Source organism: Balearica regulorum, chromosome 1, assembly GCF_011004875.1.
Source record: "Balearica regulorum gibbericeps isolate bBalReg1 chromosome 1, bBalReg1.pri, whole genome shotgun sequence".
Lineage (NCBI taxonomy): Eukaryota > Metazoa > Chordata > Aves > Gruiformes > Gruidae > Balearica > Balearica regulorum.
In genome coordinates this window covers 189,480,861-189,506,409 of record NC_046184.1, presented here as the reverse complement: position 1 = coordinate 189,506,409, position 25,549 = coordinate 189,480,861, and the positions used below count along the sequence as shown (strand labels likewise).

Here is a 25,549-nt window from a genome sequence, read left to right as displayed (position 1 = left end):
ACACCTATAATTAGACCTGAGATACCAAATTGGCACCTGCTGATGGGAAGGTGACCTAGCAAGTAACCACCTAACAAATAGACCTTTGCCAGGGTGACACACGACATCATATAAATTAGCCAACGGTTAAGGTTATACATATGGCAGTTTGCAAAAAGCTCTATCAACTTCATCGATAGGAAGGGGGGGAAATTGCACGAAGAATGAACGAAGTACTTACCACTCACTACTGATTTCTGAATAAATCACTCTTTTTTTTTTCTAAAATAAAAGACTTTGCAAAAGAAATTTCTTTTTTTTTTTTTTCCCCCTCCGGTACACTCACAGATGTGTGGGGTCCTTTGCTTCCCCCTGCTGACACCCTGAAATGGCGCAGGGCGGGCTGTGGCTCCAGCCAGCCGTGGGAGTGGGGAAACTAATGAGGGTGGGCTCTGCCGGCAAGCGCTCCCGCATCCCACAGCTCCCACGGTGCTGCTGCCGAGAGGTGTGCGAGCGGGCGGCCAGAAGGAATAAAAGCAACTGAGCCCACCCCCCCCCACGGCACCTCACCACCCACGGGCAGGGTCTCAGGGACCCGAGTGTGGCTCTGGGGTCCCACTGGAGAGGACTCTCCCAGCCAGCTTTCACTGAAGACTGGATTTTGCAGTTCCTCTACCTGGTCTCCCACGGACGCAGGTGAACGGATTCGGCACCCACGGCACTCTCAGGTAAGAGGGGTTTGCTGGGAAGCGGACGGCGTGCTGGGATAAAAGCCAGTGGGGGGCTTTGTGGTGTGTGAGGAAGAAATTGGCTCTGGAAGAGGACTTTGCCGACAGTATTTTAGAAAAATAAAAATAAACCATTCCCTCTAGCAGTCTTTATAGAAGGAATTTTGCTCTGGAGAGGCTTGCTGGCCCAGCAGGACCCCCCGGTAGTCAGGAGCTGTTGAGTGGGAACTGGGGTCTTAGGAAGCTCCAGCGACTCTTCCTGCCATGTTCATCAGTGCAGAGTGGGGCACCTGAAGCTGGGAGAGGGCAGACCTCAGTTTGAGAAGACTGAACACCGTAGGACAAGTGTGGAGGTGGCTCTTGTTTGGTCTGACATATGGTGGGGCCAGCGTGAAGCTGTCTTTTGGCTTCGTTGTGGGGCAGGGATGCGCCAGTCAGTCAGTGCTCCTCTTCTTTTGACTCGTGTTACCTAAACATTTAGGATGATACTAATGACTAGAAAAATAGTTCAAAGCTAAAAGTGGCTGAAATAAGAAAGGAACGGAGTTACAACAGAAGGCAGCAGTGTGGGACACACCATGGGTGCCACCACTCTGGGGCAAACCTGGCCACCAGCCACCGGCAGAGAGGGCACTGAATGGGGAAGGGCTGGACACGCTGGGGGAGGCACAGGGATGCTGTGGCTCTGCTGTGGCTGGGTTGCAACCTGCCACCTCAAAAAATGTCTGTGTGGAGAGGCCCCAGCCTCCTGCAAGGGACTCAGAAACTTTTTCCCTCCTTGCTGGCCCTTGTAACGCAAGAGCAGGTCTCTTCACCTTGGAGAAATGGCCCCAGGGAGGGGCTAATGGGAGAAGGTCCAGAAGCTGGCTTTGGTCTTTAACTTTTTTTCTAGTTGTGGCTGTTTTCCTTTTGCATGGGACTTTCTCAGCTCACCAGCAAACCAGGAGCAGGCACTGTGCGGCAGGACATCCACCCTGCCTTTGCCTGCCAGCCACCTTCATGCTGCACCACTTGCAGTTTCCTGCGAGTTTCAGCGATCGTTTCCCTGTTCCAGCTGGTGAATAGTTTTCTTCCCCAGCTGCCTGGCTGCTGAATTGCACTTTAACACCCTCCTGCATTGGCACACAGGAAAATATTAATCTTTAACACCCACAGCAGCTTCTGCAGAATCTCTGAAGGGCTGGGGGGGATGGGGCAACACCTATTTATCCAGCAAACATAATGACTTCTCTGTGGGCTTTGTCAGTCCTGTAGGAGTCAAAGCCACTGTCTGAGGAAGGATTGAGGCCATCGCCTGATGGTGATGTGTGTTGTGTCCTTGTGTGAACACAGTTTGTGCGTGCAGCCATCATGAATTTGTTTTCTTTCTCTCACCTGTTAAAACTGCACGCACAGAGCTCTGATTCACAGTCATTTCTGGGCTCCATCACTAGATGGTGACATGCTCCCAGATACTGAGTCCTCCTTCAGTTTGTCTTGTTTTCTTTAGTGTAAAATAACAGTAAATTTAGACAAAATATATGCTTTATTCTCTGCTTATGGAAATGCAGCATTCCCAGTCACATCAATTCTGCTCAACATAATTTGGTATTCAACCAACTTTTAATATGGCCTTGGTTTTGTTAACACGGTTTCTTAAGAATTACTGCTATAAAAGTAATTCTACTCATGAACATTTAAATAAAGACTAATATTACTAATCTCTGCATAATTTAGAACATATTTGTCAGCAGCCAACGGAATACTTAAAATGCCTAGTTGTGCACTTTCTAGGAACAAATCTACACCAAAAGTTTTAAAGTTTAAAATTAATGTGTCATTTAGCTGTGAAACCTACCAGTTTCCCTTTCTCCTTCCCATTTTCCCTAAGCACACAACAGTGCTCATTCCCTTCCTTGAAATATTTGTCAATAGTTTCAGCCCAAAGGCACAGAATTTGCTGTGCTGAAGAAGGTTTGGTGGCTGGGACGAGGAGCATGCACTCCCCAGAGGTCAGGCACTTAGGCGTAATCTCCATTCCAGTCCATCGTTCAGTATTGATGGAGACGTCCACTGGGATTTGCAAGGCTTATTACAGCAGTAACGCACAGCAAATGAGGCTTGTGGCATTGTATGAAGCTGAGGGCTGGAAAGGAGAGCTAAAATTCGTGAGACACCTGATGTGGCGGTGCGCACTAGAAACCTGGATATTTATGTTGGTGACTGGTTGCTGCAGGCAAGTGTCTCAGCAGTGGGACGTCAGCGAAAGCCTCAGTCCCTGCTACTTGCCTGGCTGCTCACCAACAGGTAAAGCCAGACCTGCCTCTATTACTGCCATCACTGCCAGGAAATAGAAACTGCAACACCAGCGTGGAAGGAGCAAACGCCATCCCATTCCCCACGGCAGCAGAGGGTCCTGTGCTGCTGCAGCTCCGGGGTCTCTGGGCTGGCAGGGGAAAGCAGGCTCCAGGAGACAGCCAGCTCTGCTCAGCCATGTCTGGGAGGGCTTGGACAGGCTGTGAAGGGGGTGTATGGCCACATATTGGCTGGGTGGTACAAGTCTGTCTTTATCTTCAACACATCTGGGGCCCTGTGGTCCCCAGTAGGCTCTGGGCCAGGTTGAGCTCAGCATTGCATGATGAGAAATCCCACCAGGGCGGGTTTCATGTCAGCTTAGAACAGAATGAGGCTAAGCTTAAAATATTGCTTTTTAATCATCAAGAAATGTAAAGAGGCTAATTTGAGGTATGTGCAGAAATGCAGCTTCCCCCATCCCAGCCTCCTCCGCACACACCTTCATCTATCACACAGTTGGTGTTGGTGGCAGACCTGTGGTGACCCCGGCCAGAGGCTGAGGCTTGGAGAGTGTGTGTGTGTATGTGTGTGAGCCTTCCACACACCCATTGATGCTGGATGCTACTTGACTGTCTGGTGCTGCCTGACTCCCCGGCCTTGGATGCCTAGCTGCTTGCTCATCCCTCACCTCACCTCATAAAAATTCTTCTTTACAAAGAGTTACTTTCTAATCCAGCTGCTTTTTTATCAAAGGCATCTTGTTCTGGGCTCCCTGTGGTTTGCAGTTTTTATTCTATATTCCTCTTCAGAATCCTCCTCGATCTTAAAACTATTTTCATCCTCTCTCCTCCCCTTTTCTTTAATTCATTTTTGCTCACTAAATAACTTTTGCAGAGGTTTGTGTAGTGAACCTTACTCATTTCACTGGGTTTTCTCATACCAGTTAAATACACTTTGTCCAGCTCCAACGCCAGTCAAAGTCAAGACAGAACTTTTTATAGTTTTCAGGAAGTCAGCATTAATACTTCTCCCCTAGCCTTCCTGTGATCCCAAAGCATCACCAGCAGTCAAGCCCAAAGCTGCTGGAAGGCATCCCTGCCTCTGGGCATGCCACGCTGATGGCCGCTCTCTGGATTTGAGGATGCTTTGAGGTTTTTTGAGGATAGTGAAAACCTGCCAAGTGTGTGAGTGACTCTGAGTCAAGATATTTAGTAAGTTAAAGACACTTTTCGTAACCATATTCATTTTTGTATTCTCACAGACACCCCAAAAGGCTCTTCACAATGACTGCTGGACTGGAGAAAGCCTGCCACCGGTGCATATCTAAAATTGCCAGCAATGGTAAGGCAGTTCTGGTAGTAATCCCATTCTGTATCTAAGCAGCCCTCTCGCTAAGCCAGGTACATAAAGGAATTAAGATCATCCTAGGTCTCACCTGAATCTTCCACTGAAGGTTCCTTTTCTTCCCTCCTTTCTGAGGTATTTCCTTTCCTAGGCAATTTTGGGTGCTGATGGAGCGCACAATGGTAACTTTATCCCGACAGCACCTGCCTGCTGCAGTATTTGGATTGCAGCAGACCCGCGTAAAATTTCAAACAAATACAAATACCACCAAGTACCTAAATACGGGCTGCAGCAGCCAACCTAAGCAATGTAACGTGTTTGTCTCCTGGTTCAAGTGGTACCTTACATGCAGTCCAGCAGAAACATCTGCAGGGAAAACCACCCGGTAAAGAGCAGCGCGGCCAGTCTGGGAACAAACTCCCCCAGGATCAATTCCTGCAAAGTAAAACTGCTGCCAGCCTGAGTGCTGACACGGGGACATGAGGTCGGGGACAGAGTATGGTCAGGAATAGCCCCCTTTTCACCCAGAGGCATTTGGAGCAGGGTCTTCCCTCAGCTTGCCCGGCCCCTGGCACAACAGCCACTGCAGGTGCCGGTGGCCCTTATAAGCGGCCACACGTTGCGGGTGGGAAGCATCAATTATCTGAACGAAGGTCTTCTGCACGACAGCCTGGTCTCCCTCAGGTTTGTGCCACGCAGGGTGGAGGAAGCAGAGGGCTGTAACAAGCTGACAGCTCCCGGGCTGGGTGGACAGGCTGGTTCTTGCTCTCCAAGGAGCAACGCAGCAGAAAGCTGACCTGGGCTGGGGGCCATGCAAGCTGCGTGGAGAGGCACAGGAGAAACAGGCTGCAGGGGTGGGTTTTTGTAAGAGCAGGGAAGCAGCATCATTGGCAGGAGGTTAAAATCCAAAGGTTTTAAAGCAGCTTACTCCCGCTGATTACATCTCCTTTTCACTCCCAGTTGCAAGTGCCTTTTGCTTTCACTTCTAGGCAGTAGCAATTTCTAATTCCACTCAAATATGAGAAGAAGAAAACCCCTTGACCACTCACCATAATTGATACTTCACCCACACTAATTGCTGCATTTGCCATTCTAGCGCTGTTACCTTAGGGTCCTTTCTATTTCTGCTTTTGGCTTCACTTAAAAGGCTCTCGAAGTTCAGAACGAACTTCTAGTAATGATTAAGCCCCTTAACTCCTTGCTGCCTTACAACCCTCCAGAGAAAACCAAGCCAGAGGGACAGACAGCCCTGGCAGGCAGCCCTGCCTCCTTCCAGGCAGGGAAGGAGAAGACATTTTCTGTCCCAGTTGTTTGTGCTCATCATTGCCCCTGGGGACAGGAGGGCTGGGGAGTGATGAACACCGAGGGGTGCGGAGCATGCGGTGCTCTCATTGCTCCCCGTCGAGCCCCGGGGAGCAGGACTGAGCTGGCGTGGGCTCCTTCGCGCCCCGCAGAAAGGATGTGCGGGGGGAATCTGGGTCTGTTGGTGAATATAACAATAAAAAAAGGTAAAAGTGGTATTTTCTCTGATTTTTGTTCCCACTGGTTACAAGCAAAATGTCACTGTTCCCTGTTGGTATTAAATTGCCACTGGGACTTTAATGATGATGGAGAAAATAAATGATCCTTCTGAAAATTTTTGAAAGAAAGGGATTAGTTCTGATGTCATCTATGCTCTCTTACATCAGGAGCACCCTCTCAGGTACCCACAAAGTTACCCACAAGTAAGGCAACTCAGAAATACCATTCCAGGAAACTCATTATCTTTAGGTTTTCATTACATTTAAGTTCAAAATCAGCTCAGCTTTAGCTATGGATCAGATGGTGCATCCAAAATTGATTTTCTGTTCATTAAAATGCAAACCCTTCTGAAGTGCAGTGACACTTAATTTCACTTTTTCCTCATCATCCTGTGTATATTTTTCAAAGAGCGTTTCAGCACAGCCCCACATTTGTACCTGTGTTCTCCTGATATTTAAATGACTCCAAAGAGTCAACCTACCTGTGCAGCATCATTTAAATTCTTTTCATTCTTGGTACAGCAATTTAAGTCAGAACATTAGGGCAGTTTTTAATTAACTGACCAAAAAAAAAAGAAGGCTAATCTGGTACCCTGGGTCTATTGCAAAGCAAACTGGTGGCTCTTTATGTAATGCCTAAATCTTGTCATAAAAGTACATCTGGAAATTAATCACAAGGGGCCAAGTCCAGAACCTAGACCATGGCACAATTGCAGTTCAGTAGCTAAAGGCATGGCATAAAATTCAGACAAGCCACTCTGCAATATTGCCTAACCCCCAAAGCACACATCTACATCTACATCTACATCTACATGTGCATCTGCATCTGCATCTGCATCTGCATCTACATCCTCCCATCTTGAAGGTTTCCGGACTAGTGGCACCTCCTTAATTCTACACCATTTCTGACGAGAGTAGCATTGCTGGTGTCAATGCTGGAACCTGGAACTTAAATTTTAGGTGGTGTGATGCTGGCATAGCTTATCTGGGTACCAAAGTACACAGTAACACAACCTTGTCTAAGGAGACAGTGATGGCATGCAGCAAACAGCTGGTGGCCCTGAGCTTGGACTTGGTCTGCAAGTCAGATCACACTCATCAAACACAAGTTTGATCACACTTATCCCCTGCCTCCTATGATGGCTTTGCACTGGGACTGGAGTCCTCCATGGGAATGGCAGGTTCTTACACTGAATTCTCTACATGCTGAGTATCTAGTTTGGTCAAGAGATTAAATCACCCCAGGGGTGAGATTCCTGCTATTCATCCCAAGACACTATTGCATCAATGTATCTCCTTGCTATGGCACTTAGCTTCATGGACAGAGCAATCTTTGTTTCTGCTCAAGTTCATTTCATGTCTTTACCTTCACAGCTCTTTGGATCACTCACAGGTCCTTTCTGAGTGCTCAAACCTTACTGTTATTTCCTCTCATTTGGCTGTTGGCTAGCCAAGCTGAACAGATTTAATTCTTTTTGTTCAAAGTTAGTTCATAAAAGTCTTTTCTGCACATCTCATCTGATCTAGTGACATTTCCCCGTCACCGAAAAGCCCAGAAAGCCACACAGTATCCACATCCACCAAACCCGGTCTGTAAAATGTATGACCTTTCTGGAGCTGGATCCCCAGAGAGACCTGTTGAGACTTGCTTTGCCACTGCAGCACCCACACACATTGCATCCTTTCTGTTCTCCAAGTCCCTATCAATACTGCAGGGGATGCCTGCAGATACTGTGAAGGAATAAAACATGGATGAAAATATCCACTACTTGTCTGCACTCCAGCCTGTTACACCGCCAGTGTCCACGCTGCTGTACAGCACACCGTGACACTGTTTGCTAAGCTAGTGCACTACTGTCTGCATCTCTCAGGGCATGATCAGTCCTGGGACTGGGCCAACCGACACGAATTTGCTCCCATCCAGGCTGCTATGAGTCAGCCCCCTTCAGAGCAGCGTTCCCACAGGGCATCTGAAGGGAGTACTGTAAGTTTCAGCCCAGAGTTTTGCTCCTCAGCTTGCTCATGCAGATAAATCCTGGGGTAACTGCAGAATTTGTTTGGAAGCTGGTAGCATCTCATTTAAAAAAAACCAAACCAAAACAAAACCAAAACAACCAAAATTCCTTTTTTATCAGGAACCTGACAGGCTATAGAACAAACAGCATTTGGGAATGATGGTAATGTACACAACACTTCATTTATTACTGTATTTGTTATCAGAGAGCTTGTCACACACTCTACTGAGTAGGTTGCACTACAGCCGTATTAGCATACTACCTGAGTGGGTAGGCTGAGATTTATACTCATAAATCACTTCTGAAAATCCCATGAGGATTCTTCTTACCTGAAAAGAAAGAAACTTTTCTCTGTCTTCAAAGTAAACAAGGACAGCCTGAGCTGATCTGAAACTCCCAAGTGCTTGGAAAAATCACGGCAGCAAAATACAGTCTGAGGAGCCCACAGGTGAATTGGAGTCACGTCCAATACTGTCTCCAGATCCGTCCCACATGCCAGAGGACAACTCATCTGCTGCGTGCCCTGAGGCCAGGCGCATAACTGGGGATGGAGAAGAAGGGAGTAGCAGAGGGAGGGGAGGACAGCTGCAGTGCAGGGGCATGGCTGTGGAAGATGTAACAGCTCCAGCATCAGATGGAAGATAGACCATGACTTAGAGCCATAATGTTAATGGTGATTTCAAGTTCATTTACTTCTGTGGGGAGCAGAAGTAACTCCCAGCAGGAGTTACTCAGCTAAATAGCAGATTTATATCAGCTGACCATCCTGCTGGGCAGGAGACACAAAATCTGCACCTGCTGATCTGATTTTTGCACCCACAGATTTCAAGATATACAGCCAGTTGCTCTCCTCTTCCTCTGTTGTGACCCCACACACGAGCTCTTCCCTTCACCCATTTCCCAGCATGTTAGGGCTTGCTCGCTAGTCCTTCCCAAAGCAGGACTTCACCAGTGCCCCACTGCACGCTGCTCTGGTGGTACAGAGCCGGGTATCTCCTGCCTGATGCCCTGACACCAGCTCCATGGAGCAGATGTCCTTCTGAGCCATGCCCAGAAACAACTCCCTCACCCTGTTGTGTTTTTAGAGTCTACCAGCCCTTTTTTTGCTACTTTTTCTAGGAACGGGTCCAGAGGCTTCTCTCAGCAGCCTGTGAGGCGATATCACCAGCTTAAAAATATCACAAGCCCCACTTGCGAAACTGCACAGATAGCAGCGTGCTCTCTGCAGAGCTCTGCTACCCTGCGGCAAATACCATTTTCTTGAGCAATTTGTCTTCGGACCAGAACGGGGCAGCACAACCCAAACAAATCCAAGCAAGAATGGTGTGTCCCGACTGAGCAGCATTTCTGTGAAAACCCCACACGTTTTGGGGAAAACAGTCTTTTAGTGCTGCTAGCGGCATTGAGAGCGGCTGCGGAGCCCTGCCAGTTGTGTAGTCAATTGTTGAGAGTCTCACTTTGTTGAACATGGATCTGGAAGCCTTCCCAGACTATGCATCTGCCCCTCCAATTCAAGACCTAAGAGGCTGTAGCTGAATGGGGAGATAATGAGTAAATACATTCCCAGCGATTGCTTTGGGAGGGGAATTAATGAACCATTATCTTTTCCTCTTGAGCTCTGAGTGGTCCCTACCTCCCATTTCTCCCCTCCAAAATCAAGCTAGCGGGTAGATGCTAGACACAAGCAAACACGGACACCTGTGTGCCAGACGCACACCCCGACATATACATGGGGCCCCCGAGCCTTTTACAGAGCTTACCGCAGCGTCCCTCCCCGGGGGTCAGACAGACCACAGGCTGCATGATTAAGAAATTACATGATGCCTCCTCCTACCAGGCTCCTGAGTACTTGCCCATGCAGCAAGGGCAGAAACAGGAGGTGGCTATAAAACCACAGACAGAGGGGTGACGCCGCTCCGAAAGCTGCGCCACAACGATGGGGACTTCTGGCAACACCAGGCAGTCGGTGCAGCTCCTGCAGATCTGAACTGCGCCCATCTGGATACCAGATAAACGAGTCACCTGGGCTGCGGGCACTATTTGCAGGTGAAGTTCAGGGGTGTGTTGAAAGCCCAACTCAGCTACAATACCCTCGCTTCCGAATATGAAAATAATAGCCTAGATAATGTAACAGCAAGAGGACCTAGCAGGAAACGTGACGTGGTGAAGAGGGAGGCTCTAGGTTGAGTTGTTCTAATGAGAGGCTGTCAGCGTTTGAAAGAGCTTAGTCAAGTGTAGGACACTATTCAAGCAGAGGAAGAATTTCTGTACTGTGCAGCATTCAAGAGATAGGAGAGCCTGAGCAAAAATGTGTGTGTGAGAGAGACTGGCCGACAGGGAGAGGAGGAGGGGGTGGCACAAAGGAACAGAAGTGCTTTCTTCAGCTCAAAATATCTTCAGTCTCTACCAATTCATAGAGATAACAAACATGCTACTTCTGAGAAAGAAAGATGTCTCTCAAGCGCTGAAGTGTAAGATCCTCGTTCTCTGCGGAGAAAACACGAGCAGCGTGTGGGGGATGGTGTGTTCCCATGAAAAGTGTCTGCAAGTCAGAAAGCCTGGTGGATCTGCCCTGAATTTTGATGCCGCTCCTATGTCCTCTGTCTCAGTTCCTCCTTCTGTAAAATGGAGGCAACGATGTTTCCCTTTTTCTCTAAGGCACCCTGAGGGTGATGCTTTGGCAGCGCTGCCGAGTTTCCCAGAGTGGCACTGTACGCAGGGTGCTGGCAGCGTCCCCGCTCCTGCGTGGCGAGGAGGACGCCATTCGCCTTGCAGAGGTTGCAGTTCCCTGGCACGGGGAACCACGTCACACAGTTTGCCTGGGGAAGGGCTGCTCCTAAACCAACCCCGAATGCTTGCTCCAACATTTTTTTCGCAAGCCTCCAAGGAGACATTCTACTCCTTATCCGTGCCCTTCTGCAACCTACGCCTACCTCTGCTTACCATCCTTTTGCCTCCTTAGGCATCTACTTGCAGATTGAACCATTTGCAGAAAGCGCTCTGCAGGGATGCTCGCCACAGAATGTCCTCATTACGTTTTATTCTGATTTCGCAGGGCAGCGTTTCACTTTAATATTGCCAAGTGTTCATGACTAGGCACAGAGGTGACAGGTCTTGTAAGACGGGCTGCTCACACTGCTCTTGACGTTAATTGTTTCTCACTTTCTGCAAAAGTAAGCATTCATCCTCTGTAGCATCAGGCTGTACTGGGAAAATATCAGGGCTCAGATATACAAGCAGCTCTCTGCGGAGTAACTAAGCACCTCGGATCCACTCATCTGTGGGAACAGCCTATGTGCATCCCCAAGAGCATCCTTCCATGCAGCTTAAGCTGATCAGTGACAAGTCCCACTCCTTGCAGCGGGGCTGCTGCCTTTGTGTTCATGAGCTGAGCTGGGTCAGGGAGTTAGATCGGCCAGAAACTATTCACATCTGCGATAAAGACAGTTTATTTAGCTATCAGTGAAAACTGAGTGGAATGGCTTTAAAGCTGCTATTTCCTTAGCAAACAGATACGGCTCACCAGTTGCCATGGATTAGCTGATGCAAAGTTACTTGTTACCGTGCAGTCACCTGGTGGTGTCTCTGAAGCTGATGCAGGCTAAGGCAGCAGTGACTGAGTCCTTGCCCTTGCAATAAGATAGCCAGAAGTAGGAGCAACAAAAGCAGTTTGTGTGTGTCATTGCTTTTTCACTGATACAAGGACTAACAATGTACAAGTTAAAAAATGGAAGCTTGAGCTCTGGGAGAGTGATGAACCACTCGCTGGTCCCATCATCTGAAATGCTGCACCATAAACACGATATTCCCCCTCCATCGAGTGCACTGCATTTCTTGCTACACAACTTTATGGATAAAGAGCATCTGTAAAGCATCTGCAGGTCTCTAAACTTCAACCAGCCCCAATAATGCTGTCTTTCTTTTCTCATTCACAGCATGCTTTATATTTGGGCTCCTCGCTTTCCTTGCCTTACCACTGTCCATGACTTTTACAGGTAAGCTGGCTACTAAAGCAATTTAAAAATATGAACTTCTTCGGACTGTGTGGGAGCTTAACGCGTCTTGTGGGAGAAAGGAGTTGGAAAACTTATTTGTTAAACCCGTGTGTTGGTATTTTAGCTTCAGACAGAATCCCAGCCCACACTGCAAGGTGGGGAGGAAGCAGTGCTTGAGTTCTGACCCTATTTATCTTAAATACCCCTCCAGTGTGTCTCATCTCAATACAGGGCGGGAGTCAGGCTACTTGGAGACCTTGCCGATACATTTTTGTATCTCACAAGGTTCAAGTTTCTTTAAATTTAACCATAACTCTGAAATTTCTGGTTGTGCATTGCTTATTTTGGTACACTTCCCTTTATTTCTTTTTGCCATGAAGCTGCTGGCATGTTCTGAGCCTCAGACCGATTTTAACTCACTTTTTTACTGGTGTATTTACTTCAGCTCAATTGCTGCTTAGGCTACCAGCACCTGGCAAAGGGCTGTGGGTGTTTGGGCTCTGTCTGTGGGAGGAAGCTCAGAATCCGACACATGAGAAGTTTTCATTAATCAGAATCCCTCCGTATTAACTGCACTGCAAAAATCTTGGAAGCGCAGGGCTGGAAGGGAAGAAGAGATCATCTAGGCTGCTATTTCTTCACCTTTTTGAAAGTGAGACCTGGTTTTTGGCTGATCTGTCTCTGACTTTGCGAGTAGCATTTCAAGATCAAATATTTAAGAAAGTAAAGGAAAATCTCTTGAGCTGCAGAATTTTGTACATTTTTAAACTGTGTGAGGCTCTTCTTGCCTTTCTTAACCATCACCTTTTCCTTATCATTAACATAGATTTTTTTGTTTGTTTGTTTTAAAAACCTGAGCGTTTTCTAACACTTCATTGCTCCCTTTGGGCCGTTGACATCCTCCACAGGGGTTGCGACCCCCACTTGAGAAACATCGATAGAGACACCAGCCCGCCTCCGCTTTCAGACAGGCTTGCATGCTCACGGCATCCCTGACAGATGTCTGACTTCCCCTTGCTCAAGGAAATTCCACGGCTTCCCAAGAAGCCTATTTCAGCATTTTATTGCTCTCACAGACAAAATATTTTTCCCCATATCCAACCTAAATCTTCCCTGTGGCAAATTAAACAGATTACAGCCTGTCCTACCCACCGTGGTAAGAAAGATAGATTGGTCACCGTCCTACTCAGGAGAACCTTTGAACTGTTTGAAGGCTGCTATTATAACCCCACTCCATCTTCTTTTTTTGCCATAGATCTCAAAAACCTAGTTCTTTCAACCTGACCTCACAAGCCACTGTTTCTGTAGCGCTTTTTTTTTTTTTTCCCATTTTTGCCTTCCTCCTCTGGCCTCTGGCCAATGTAACGACTTTTTTTCCCCTCAGAAAAAAAAAAAAAAAAAAAAAAAAAAAGATGTAACACAGGACTCCAGCTGAGACCTGAGGGAGGAGGAGAGCAGAATAATTAGCTCCTCTGTTTAACATGCAGGATTCCTGTAAACACACCTCAGAATGAAAGATGCTCTCTCTGCACCAACTCATTGGATCCAATTTAGTTTATGGTGCATTGTAAGCCCAGATGATTTTTGGCAGTGCTGCTCCCTATCAGACATTTCTCATTGTTTTATTTACATTGAAGTTTTCTCTCCTATACATAGTGTTCAGCTTTATCGGCTGTCATCTTGTAGATTTTGGATGTCTTTTTCCAGCATATCCAGATCACTTTGAATTTTAAGTCCTGAAGAGCCCTTACAATCATTCCAGATGGATGTCCTCGAGAAGGTCATTCACCTTCTGCCTCGTTATTCATGAAAGATGGTGCAAATGAACTCTATATGCAGATGCATCCCACCTAGATTTGGACTGCACGCATCTGTAACCAAGCTAAGAGCTGTGTGTTGCCCTTGGAGTCAGTTAAGAGAAATGGGCATTTCTGACACTGAAAGTCCCATACCCCCTCTTAGGTGTCTGCATTAGGATGAAATGACTTTTAAGGGAGTCAGGACACCTCACCTGTTGGCATCTATAGTTGGCCAAACCCGCAAAAACCTTGTTCAGCTAAAGGCTGGTGCTGCTTCCTTTAGCTGGGGCATTCTGAATACCAGCGATGACTGTGGTAGGATTCTGATTAGGGCATCCTAATTAGGAATTAGGGAGTTCTAATGAGGGATTAAGGAGCAATTAAGAAGTAGGGAGATGGACTGAACTGTTACATCTCAACACTTAGGCTCCTATGATTATCCATGACTTAAAATTGCTATTTATCCCATAAGAGGATTTTAGCTTTAGCTTTCCCCAGGCTGAATACGCCTGAGTTGTGACATAGGGGTGGGAAAGTATAATTCAAAGTGTGGTACAGCTTGCATGCATATTGACAGCCAGGCTTCTGGAAATGAATCCAGGGCTGGAATCTGACCACTCATAAATAACACTTCCCAGGAATACTTCATAATATCTTTAAGGTCAGTGAGAAGTGGAAAGTGTATGGTAAAATATTAGCCTGGAGCTCTGGGTATCTCCTGCATCAGGTATAGAGCCCCCTTTTTTTTTTTTTTCCCCACAACTTACTGAAATTAAGAGATAATGTCACTATAATATTGTATTGTCAGAGGATATTGGTTTCCTGCAGCTACATATCTGCAAAGGTATTTTTAGTAAAATGAAATGTCAAGGAAAATGCAGATATTTATTATCCAAGCAAAAGCCTCTGATTTTCTGTTACCATGTTCTCAGAGAATAACTTGCTGATGTGCCTCCAGTCATTTTGGGTCTTGCTTTCTGAAGAGGAAAACTGTGAGATATTTTCAAATATTAACAAATAAAATATAATAATATTTGTTAAAACCCAGAGATTAATTATTATATATTTATATTCATATTACATGTAAGTATATTTAATATAAAAACTAATATGAATTATTATACGGTATAGTATGGTATACTAGTATAGTATAGTATAATAATTATTATACTGGTAGCCCTGGTAATAATTACACACTAACATTATGCACTTCTAAAATTTGTTAGTACTGTAAATCTCAGTATAAGTCAAGATACATGAAGAGGACTCAGCAAATTTTCCAAGCTCCAGACTTGTGACATCATTTAACCCACAGATTGTTTAGCAGCTTTCTAACTTTTACTGGTAGAGATGATCCCTTTTTTTTTTTCTTCACTAAACACTCAAAAACTAAAGATAGCTATGGAAGGACTTCGTAAACTTTTTTTGAGAATTTTTTTTTTATTTTCCGGGACAGTGAAGGATTGCTCCCAATAACACATTCTTGTACGTTGTCCAGACTACCTTTATATACAGTGTTCCCCAGGGGTAGCTAAATCACATTCGAAAGCTGATGACATTGTTTTCTCAATAGGCAGTCTAAATTTTCCCCTGTTCAAATTTAACCCAGTACTGCTCCTCATGCTCATATCTACACCAAATAATTCCTCAACTCCCAAGCGCTCCCAATAGTTGTCTGAAGTCTATTCTCATACTCTGTACCTTTACATGAGAGCCAGTCTTGTCCTTTAATGGTTGTTGTTAACATAATCTTTCCTTGCATTTCAGTCCTTCAGCCACTCGCCGTTTCTGTGAGTTTCCTCTGATTTGCTGATATGCTTTCTGATAAAATGGTGCCCAGAACCAATTATTTTGAGATAATTCCTCTGCAGCACCTATATCCTAGTATAAAGCCCACTGTCCAGGGCCTGGCTGAGGTCTGGGCTGAGTGATGGCAGCTGCGGTCATCCGCTAGGAACAACTGAAAATGGCCTGGCATGTTGTGTCCTCTGTCTATTATTAGATGAGAAGGTGGGGAGCGGGCAGCAAAGACCAGATTAGCCTTGCTATACAGCAGCTCTCCTTTACTATGGGATGCATTTCAACCATTTTCAGCTGACTGAGAAAAGTAAAGCGGCTAAAATGAGGCCACCACTGTGTTAGCTTTCATTCGTCCTGACCCCTCATCTCATCGATAATCGTGAGTCACAGGGACAGTTGGTTAGTAGTGACCTACTGTGGGCCATCCTGCAACACTGCCCAAATCGGTGTCCTTAGAGAAGCAGACATGGCTCATATCTTGATCGCTCACGAGTGCTGTTTCCACTTGGCTGGACTTTGTGTCCTAGATCTCACTGCAGTGTTGTTCTGTAGTAGCCAAGAGGTAAAATGTGCAAAGACCTCTGCTTCCCTAAGCCTCTCATCTCTTCTTTTTTTTTTTTTTTTTTATTTGGACATTGTGCAAGTTGTTGGACATCCTTGCTGTGTCTAATCTTGCAAAGGTTGCGGGCTTATTCATTTGGACTCATGCACTGGTCTGTGTCGTGGTCAGGTTCAGTTGCTCTTCACTCTAAACCACGGATCGCCCTGGCTTGCAGGGAGCATTGAACTAGGAGAAGAGTTTTGATCTCTTGTGGTCCATATACCCCATAATTAACAGTCAAAGGAGAACATGGCTGGTGCTCATGGGAAAGAAGCACTACCACTGATGCCGTTCTATCAGTTTTGGTGTTCCCAAACAAATCAGGCACAGGTCGTGTGTGAACTGATTGGCACATGATGTCTGTCCCTAGATTTCACTGTAACAAGTATCAATGCCCATCTGTCAACAGTAGGTCCATATTTCCGATTCACCCACAGTGCTGTATTTTAAGTTACTGCTGTATTACCCCCTTTCACCTCCTCTTCAACTGTCATATCTGCCTGCAATATTCTCCCAAAAACTACGGAGTACCACTGCCTATCATTCAAATCCTTCCCAAGACTGACTGCTGTCATGTTACATATATGAAAGGACTCCATAACAGATTTGTCAAGGAAACAGATTCATAGTTCCATGTCAAAAAATTTGGCATGTTCTCTTGATTTTTTTTTTTTTTTTTGGCCTCAAATCAAAATCTCAGTAATACAGTGGAAATAGCAATTGCCTAGGTTCCTAAACTGAAATATATTCCCTGAGATCCCCAGCCAGCTGCTTTTGTGGTAGGCTATTACAGGGTCAAGGACTCTGGAAACTCTGGCAGCTGCTTTCTGAAAATGATACAATTCTTGACGATTTCCCTGCTGCCCATCCCTATAAAGCTGGGAGTCTGAGCAGGACTCAATGTTACATAGTGGCAAAATGGACCAAAAATTACAGCCTTGAGACAGTGGGGAAAAAAGGGAGAAAGTCCAAATCCATCTATGGTCAGCCCTTTTCAGTTATGAGAAGGTTGGTAATAAACAGTGTAGAAGAGTCCACTGGACTCCATAACCCTTACACACAGCAGGTTACAAAACACTGCTCAGCATCCTATGACTAACATAAGATCTACAGCAAACAACCACAATCCAGAAACTGTGTTACGCTATGCAAGGAACGCAGGAGAGGTTCAGGACATCAGCAATGTCCTGGACCAGCAATAGCAGTGGATTTGGTGGGCAAATTGACAAGTTCAAAAGATTAGAGACACAGAAGAAAGTAAAAAACCCCACTGGTGCTTCTTTCCTGATCCCTCCTGTTCAATGTAGTTCTGAACATGGAGGCAAGACGTTCCACCTGAGAGATGTTTAGCACTAAGACCAGCATATTGCTTTCAGTATCCTGCATCAGTTTTCAATTCAGGTCAAAATTTCTCCTTGAAAATGACTTATACAACAAGAAGAAAACAGAAAATCCTTTCTGTCCTCTGCAACTGACCAGTAGAAGCCCTGAAACACAGGATCAATAACAATGAAATTATAGTGTAATGAACAGTTTAAAATGGACTAAAGATGCCACTGTGTAGGTAGGAGACTTGGGCAGGGGATTCATCTCAGCTAACTTTAGGTATCTACAGCTGGCTGTCCAGATTCCTTGTATAGACATGGAGAGAAAGAGGCACTTTCAGGGCCCAACTCATCTGACCTATTTTAAATGCCTGTCTTAAGATGAGATGAATTGAATTTTACAAGTGTCTATTTCTCCCTATTGACTATAAAGAGAGTCTAGGAAACTAGTTCATATATGGATGCCTGCATTGCAGACATCTATATTTGGACAGATGAGTCTCACTGCCACAGACCTGTATCACAAGCTTCAGTGTCTACTGCCAGCAATATCCTTATACTGCCATACACTCCTTTCCGTAAATCTTACCCAGCTTTCTCTTTCTAGCTGTAGATTTGAGGGTTGCCAGGATCCCCGGCTCCATAACAACCAATGCTTTTAGCCTCCGGCAACCCAAACAGCCTGGAAACTTGAGCTTCTGTGGTTCCCTGTCAGCTGCCGGGGAAGCTAAAAAGGTTCCGGGCGCTCCCACGAGCGCTGGCTCCCAAGCTTTGAGGCATCTGACTCAGGAACACACCATACACAGGTGCCAATGAGCAGGAAAGGCCTGAGAGAAGCTTATCAGAATTCCTTCTTTTCACAAACGGTTTCAATTTTCAATGAATTTCGTACTGCTGATGAAAATTTCCTGTCCAGCTCAGTCACTCGTTCCTTTAACAACGATGCAGTGGCTGAAGCCAATGACCTGTGCACATGGTTCAGATCAGTAATGATAGAACAACAGTAACGCTGTTATTACCTTTGCTCTCTCTCTTCCTTCTCCTGCCTTTTGTTTGCTCATGGCCCTCACTCCTGTAGTGGGAGATGCAAACCCCATTTAATTCAGCCCCCATTTAAACAGACACTGGATACCAGTCTTGGGTCTAAGCATTACGCCTCACTTACAGCGTCTTTAGTTTTCACTGTACAGTTTGCTGCACTATTTGATCACTTGAGATAACAAACATTATTTTTGCTGTTCAGGAATGAAGTTTTTGGAAGATTGCCCAGTTCAGCCACTAATTCCATTATATCTGTTGGTGGGTGGCGTGATTGGCAGCTTAAAGGTAATGTGTCTTCTACACGTGAAAAATATTTTTTGGGACTAGACTTTGACTTATTAAGACATAATGATGGCTCCAGACAGCTATGTGCATGCAGTACTCAGGAGAGCTATCTGGGTTGAACTGTGCTTGTTCCAGCACCTAAAGCACCCACCAGTCAAGTGAGACGCTAATGAGTTCAGCATTTGGCATTGTCCTGCACATTGTGGTGTGACTTTCTCCTACATCACAGCAGCTGTGCTACCCTCCCTACCAAGGGAAATGACTACGTAACACGGACGCCTGTGGTAAATGGGGTCCTACTTCCACAAGCACTCCTCCAAGCCTGCCAGACCTTTTGTTTCAGGCACACAGGCTGGACAAAAAGTGAGGTTACTCTCCTAGCTTTGGGAATACTATAAAACTACAGGTGTTTGTACATAGTCCTTTACAAGTTCAATTTACTCACACTTCAGCCTGGCCAGAAGCAGTGACTATGCAGCAGCATGGTTCCTTCCAGAGTAAATATATCCTTGCCTCACAGCAGGGCTTATTAATCTAGGCAGAGTATTTTCTAACCACAGCTACCTGTCTTCTAGCGGACTGTGCTCACTTATATCTTTGCTGCTTGACAAGTACAGACACCCCCATAACTGTGTTACACCCTGGTCACTATAAAGCTATAACTCTGCATTGAGTCTAGGGTAAAGGATCGCCCCGTTCTGACAGTCCCTTTGCAGACTGTGTTAGGTGGCTGCTAGTGGGCACGGAGAGGCTTGACACAACAGACTGCAGAGCTGCTTTAAGGCTTCTCAGCAGGATTAAGCAAAACTAGTTTTTGCTGCCCCAGAGATGTTCCTGCCAAAGGAAGGAAAAAGGGCAGAGCTGAAGGAAAAGCTTTGGAAAGGCACTGCTGGGGCATGAAAAGCTAAGAACAGCAAGTGCTGCTGCTGGAGGGATCGTCTGTACTGGTAGCACTAGCTGTCCTGCATAACTGACGGAGGGAGCAGAAACCTGGCACCCAGCTTACCTTCCCAGGAGCCTGGCCCCCAGAGCAGACAGGATAGACCTGGCGAGTTGTGGCCTAATGTTTCAGTACAGGCAGCCTGTCCCTTGAACGGGAGCCCGTTAGACTCCAACTTGAGAGCATTGCATATTGCAGCCAGCAGACCCTGCAGACAGGAGCTCACTACGTTCCCCTTTGATAATGTTTCTAGCCCCATTTCTTTGCCAGGATCGAAAGAAGGGGGAAAGAATATTCCTTTGCAGGTCTCTGCATCCCCTGCACTCTTTCACAGTGGTAACCAAACCACAGTACATCACTGGGATATGAATCATCCCCCTGAGGACCTTTGGTCAGTAAGTAAGTAAATGGAGAAAAAAAGAAAGCATTTAATCTTGTTACTAGGAATTTGCTATGCTATGAGTTCTACTGGCAAGTGCTTAGTCATTTGATCACACCAGTGGACTTATCTGTATAATCAAAGCTTCATTTAATAATAGTTTAGAAAAGATTAGAGCAGAAATGAAAGGAAATTTTCATGCTAATGAACTGAAGCCTTCATCAAAAATGTTGACTGTTTCTTAGCTATTTCTGGTTTAAAGTCATTTTTTCTCACCCTAAATAAGATGGTAAGCGGGTCGGCTAATATTCCTGCTGATGTCAAATAATGGCTTGAATTTGGCTTCAGTTGACAGCAGGACTACCTATTTTGCAGTCTGGCAATACATTTGGTCAGAATTTGGTTGGCCTAACTCATGTGTCATCTCATAGTGCTTGATCTGTAGCCAAATTCCACCTGTTTCAACTCTGCCCTCTGTTACGTTCATCAGGCTGCACTGACTTCACCGACCAGTACATTTGCTTGCCCTCTGAGAGTTAAAAGGTCAGAGAATAAGTATGACATCAAGTCTGAATGAACGCTGTCCTGTGATGGACATCATTTAATGGCAAGTCATTCTGGCCCAGATCTGCACAGACCCATAGGCTCCTCATCTGTTTCTTTACCAGCTTCAGTCTTAAAAGGCAATGGTAACCTACAGATGTTCACCAAGGCAACCAAACCATTCTACAGCACCCAGAGAGGCCTGCTGAATTCATGTCATGCTGCTCCATAAATGTATATTCAGCAGTTATCAACAATGTGAGCAACTGCCAGAATTTGCTTCAATCACAGCTTGGCAAGTTGATAACCATAAGAACTAAACGCACTTTCCATGAGCTGGTTAGATGCAGTTGAGATCCATAAATCCATCTGGGAAGTTTCTCCGACTTCCTCAAAACCAATGCTCGTCTGCCATTTAACCCCATTCCCATTGCTGAGCTTGGTGAAGCTTGAGTACAGGCAGCTGTCTCTGTGCTGAGCTCACCTCAAAGCTAAGGAGCTGCACAAAGCTTCAGGTCAAGCCACAGGTCCCATGCAGAAACCTCAGACCCACTGGCCAGGTAGGTTTATCACTCTTGTGTGTTATAAGCCTGCCTAAACTAAATGAGAAGATGCTCCGCTGGTTTGAACAGGCCTACCAGTTTGAGTGAGACATCCAGTGGAAACATCATTTTTTTGCCTATGTTGGTGCTGGGACTTTAATCTCTCTTTCCCACAAACCCGTACCAACATCTGGGCTAGAAAAATAGCTGGTTTGTGAACAAATATTTAATCATTTATACATAACTGAACAGGGAAGAGCAAGAGAATCCTCTTCGCAGGATATCCTGGATCCTCTAGCTAAGCCTTGCCTCTAGAAAATGGGGCACATGGACTAAAAGCTGAACCAGGCAGAACGTACACCCAAATGGGGTTTCCTTTGCCAATGTTCTCACCATTAATCACTGACTAAAGGAGAAAGGAAACTGTAAAATGAAGGGTCCTCTTCCCTCTCATTTCAAAAAGAAAAATAAGCACAGAATAAAACTCTGGGAAAGAGAACATAGCTGAGAACCCCTGCTTGGACAGTACATCCCTCCCCATTGCCACTTATAAATCCGCACCTTTTACCTTTCCCATTGAATATCATTCCTGGTTGGCTGAGGCAGGTTTCTTAGACTCCCTTTCCCAAAGACACAGCTCGTTGCAGGGAGGCTTGCACAGAACCTGAGTATCTAAAAAGGGGAGTTGCGATTACAAGCTAGTGTCTTGAGGACTGGGCCAAGTGTTTCAGGTGTAGCAAGGTAACACAGGTTTCACAATGTTTGGCCCAAATCCTTGTTGGGCTTTCTCCTATAAATCTACCAAAATTAAGAAAGTCATTTGGGGGAATTTGAAAGCTTCTCTACAATGCAGTCAACCTACCTGCATACTTTGTATTGCCAAGACTGAACTAGAAATCTTCTAAGCATTTCTGACAAGTCCTACTGCATTTCCCTGTAGACCAGACCTTCCTAACCTCACAGTATCATGATATTCCACCTATTTCTCTGCTGGTCCTGACTGAAGCAGGAATGGAGCAATCTGAGAAAATGATGCTTAATTGAAGAAAACTTGACACAATCATTCCAAGTATTTGAAGCAATTTGTTTGGGGTTTAGGTCAAAGTCTAGAGCCTTCATAATTTTATTTAAGCTGATTCACGTATATGGCCATGGAAAATAGAGTTAGGAGAGACAAAACCACCCACTACGAGGCAGGAACTACTCTACTTAAGTCATTTAGCAGTCATTCTTACAAGTCTCCAGCGTAGGAGCTGCTGCCATCTCCCTACACAATCTGTTCTCATGCCTTTCCATCCTCACCACTGGCAAGTTTTTTCCAATGTCTGGCCTCAATCTCACTGGTGAATAAACTGTAGGGAAAACATGCACTATTTTCAGCAGGATCTGCCTCATTTGCGACTCCTCAGCTCTCTCTCACATGATTTTCCCACACCCAGTTTTAATTTGTCCCAAAGGCTAGCAGTGGCCAGAAGGTGCTCAGACTTTCCACAGTCAATTTACTTACTCCTTTTTTTCTCCCAATGCCTCCAGGTGAGTCTCCTGCTGTACGACTCAACCAGGATGAGGCAGCTGCTTTCCAAGTCAGTTGTGATTGATGATGATGATGACGACGAATATCCCTGGAGGCAGAATGCTCACAAGTACTACATCCATCTAACCCTCAGCCTTTTCCTCTTTCTGTGGTTCATTCTTGGGAACTACTGGGTTTTTTCTGTGTACCTGCCAAATTTCATCCCACCTTTCCATCAGCCTCAGGATTATTGCGACAAAACCCTGTACATTTTTGCTGTTGGTGTTCTCATTATTAGCCATACTGTTCTCTTTCTCCTTATCTTTTGTAGCTGCTGCATATATTGTTTTTCCAGGCAAAGATACTCTTCTGAGGAAGACTAAGTGCCACATAAATAAAGCCCCAGATGTTTGGGAAAGTGTGTACAACAAAGAACAGGCAATAATTCACCGTTTGTGTATATCTTTGCTGTACTATATATATGTATGATAGCAGTCAACTACAAGAGGAAATTGTAAAATACAGTGCCATCTGGAAATAGCTGAGGTGGAATACAGCATAGTCAATGTAAAATTGCTGCTGCAGATGCCACGGTGCACTCTTGCTAACTTCTACATCCCTTTTTTAACTCTTGGGTGTTCTATCTGGAGTATGCTATTACAGACGGCAAAATCCGCGAAAACCAGGTCCCCTTATGTTGTTTCAGCTTAAAACATCTTTGCCTATAAAAGTATCCATACTGTCCTCTTCCCTGGGATCTGAACATCTCTGTAGCCTTACTGAGGTATGTTACTGTCCCTGCATTACAGATGAGGGAGCTGAGACAAAGAGACAACAGGCTGTATTCAGACCACCCTCCATGGCGCATGGACAATAACTTAGATACTCACTAGAGAGGTATTCAGGCCACTGTTAGACCAGCCAGTAAGTAGCTATGATAGCAAGCAAGCATGTATAAAAGGCAGCCTGAATATCACAGAATCATAGAATGGTTTGGGTTGGAAGGGACCTTAAAAGATCATTTAGTTCCAATCCCCCTGCCAGGGGCAGGGACACCCTCCACTAGATCAGCTTGCCCAAAGCCCCATCCAACCTGGCCTTGAGCACTTCCAGGGATGGGGCATTCACAACTTCTCTGCGCAACCTGTTCCAGAATTTCTTCCTAATACCTATTCTAAATCATAGAATCATAGAATCATAGAATGGTTTGGGTTGGAAGAGACTTCAGAGATAATCTAGTTCCAACCGCCCTGCCATGGGCGGTAAATCTACCCTCCTTCAGCTTACAGCCATGACCCCTTGTCCTATCACTCCATGCCCTTGTAAACAGTCCCTCACCAGCTTTCCTGTAGGCCCCTTCAGGTACTGGAAGGTTGCTAGAAGGCCTCCCCAGAGTCTTCTCTTCTCCAGGCTGAACAACCCCAACTCTCTCAGCCTGTCTTCACAGGAGAGGTGCTCCAGCCCTCTGATCAGCTTCGTGGCCCTCCTCTGGACTCGCTCCAACAGCTCAGTGTCTCTCCTGTACTGGGGATCCCAGAGTTGGACGCAGTACTCCAGGTGGGGTCTTACAAGAGCAGAGTAGAGGGGCAGAATCACCTCCCTTGACCTGCTGGTCACACTGTTTTTGATCCAGCCCAGGGCACAGTAGGCTTTCTGGGCTGCAAGCTGACATTGCTGGGTCATGTTGAGCTTCTCATCCACCAACACCTCCAAATCCTTCTCCTCAGGGCTGCTCTCAATCCATTCTCCGCCCAGCCTGTATTGGTGTTTGGGATTGTGCCAACCCATGTGCAGGACCTTGCACTTGGCCTTGTTGAACTTCATGAGGTTCACACAGGCCCATCTCTCAAGCCTGTCAAGGTCCCTCTGGATGGCATCCCTTCCCTGCAGCGTGTTGACCACACCACACAGCTTGGTGTCGTCAGCAAACTTGCTGAGGGTGCACTCGATCCCACTGTCCACGTTGCCGACAAAGATGTTAAACAGTGCCGGTCCCAGTACTGACCCCTGAGGAACACCACTCGTCACTGGTTTCCACTTGGACATCGAATCATTGACTGCAACCCGTCATAGAAGGCAAATTTTTTAGGCACAATTTTCCCTTAGTGAAGCCATGTTAGCTGTCACAAATCAGCTCCTTATTTTCCATGTGCCTGAGCATAGTTTCCAGGAGGATCTGCTCCATGATCTTGCCAGGCACAGAGGTGACACTGACCAACCTGTAGTTCCCTGGGTCTTCCTTTTCTCCCTTTTTAAAAATGAGGGTTACGTTTCCCCTTTTCTAGTCAGTGGGAACCTCACTGGACTGCCATGACTTCTCAAATATGATGGAGAGTAGCTTAGCAACTTGATCCGCCAGTTCCCTCAGGACTCGTGGATGCATCTCATCAGGTTCCATGGACTTGTGCACCTTCAGGTTCCTTAGATGGTCTCGAACCTGATCTTCTCCTACAGTGGGTGGTTCTTCATTTGCCCAGTCCCTGCCTTTGCCTTCTGCAACTTGGGCAGTGTGGGTGGAGCACTCGCTGGGGAAGACTGAAGCAAAAATGTCATTGAGTACCTCAGCCTTCTCTATGCCCTGGGTAACCAGGTCTCCCATCTCCTTCCAGAGGGCTCACATTTTCCCTAGTCTTCTTTTTATCACTGATGTACCTATAGAAGCTTTTCTTGTTGCCTTTGACATCCTTGACCAGATTTAATTCTATCAGGGTTTTCACTTTCCTAACCTGATCCCTGGCTGCTTGGACAATTTCTCTGTATTCCTCCCAAGCTACCTGCCCTCACTTCCAATCTCTGTAGGCTTCCTGCTTGTGTTTGAGTTTGTGCAGGAGCTTCTTGTTCATCCATGCAGGCCCCTGGGCATTTTTTCCTGACTTCTTCTTTGCTGGGATGCATCACTCCTGAGCGTGGAGGAGGTGATCCTTGA

The 25,549-nt window shown here is 45.9% G+C and overlaps 1 protein-coding gene across 1 annotated transcript; it reads left to right on the top strand.

Moving 5' to 3' along the window:
* The first annotated feature begins 359 nt into the window (after nt 1-359).
* On the top strand, nt 360-23,770 carry TMEM272 (transmembrane protein 272). Its single transcript, XM_075741900.1, has 5 exons — nt 360-707; nt 4,243-4,322; nt 11,796-11,855; nt 18,624-18,706; nt 22,644-23,770. The coding sequence occupies exons 2-5, from the start codon at nt 4,265-4,267 to the stop codon at nt 23,004-23,006; spliced, it is 564 nt and encodes a 187-aa protein (XP_075598015.1). The 5' UTR covers nt 360-707; nt 4,243-4,264; the 3' UTR covers nt 23,007-23,770.
* Nucleotides 23,771-25,549: the final 1,779 nt, after the last annotated feature.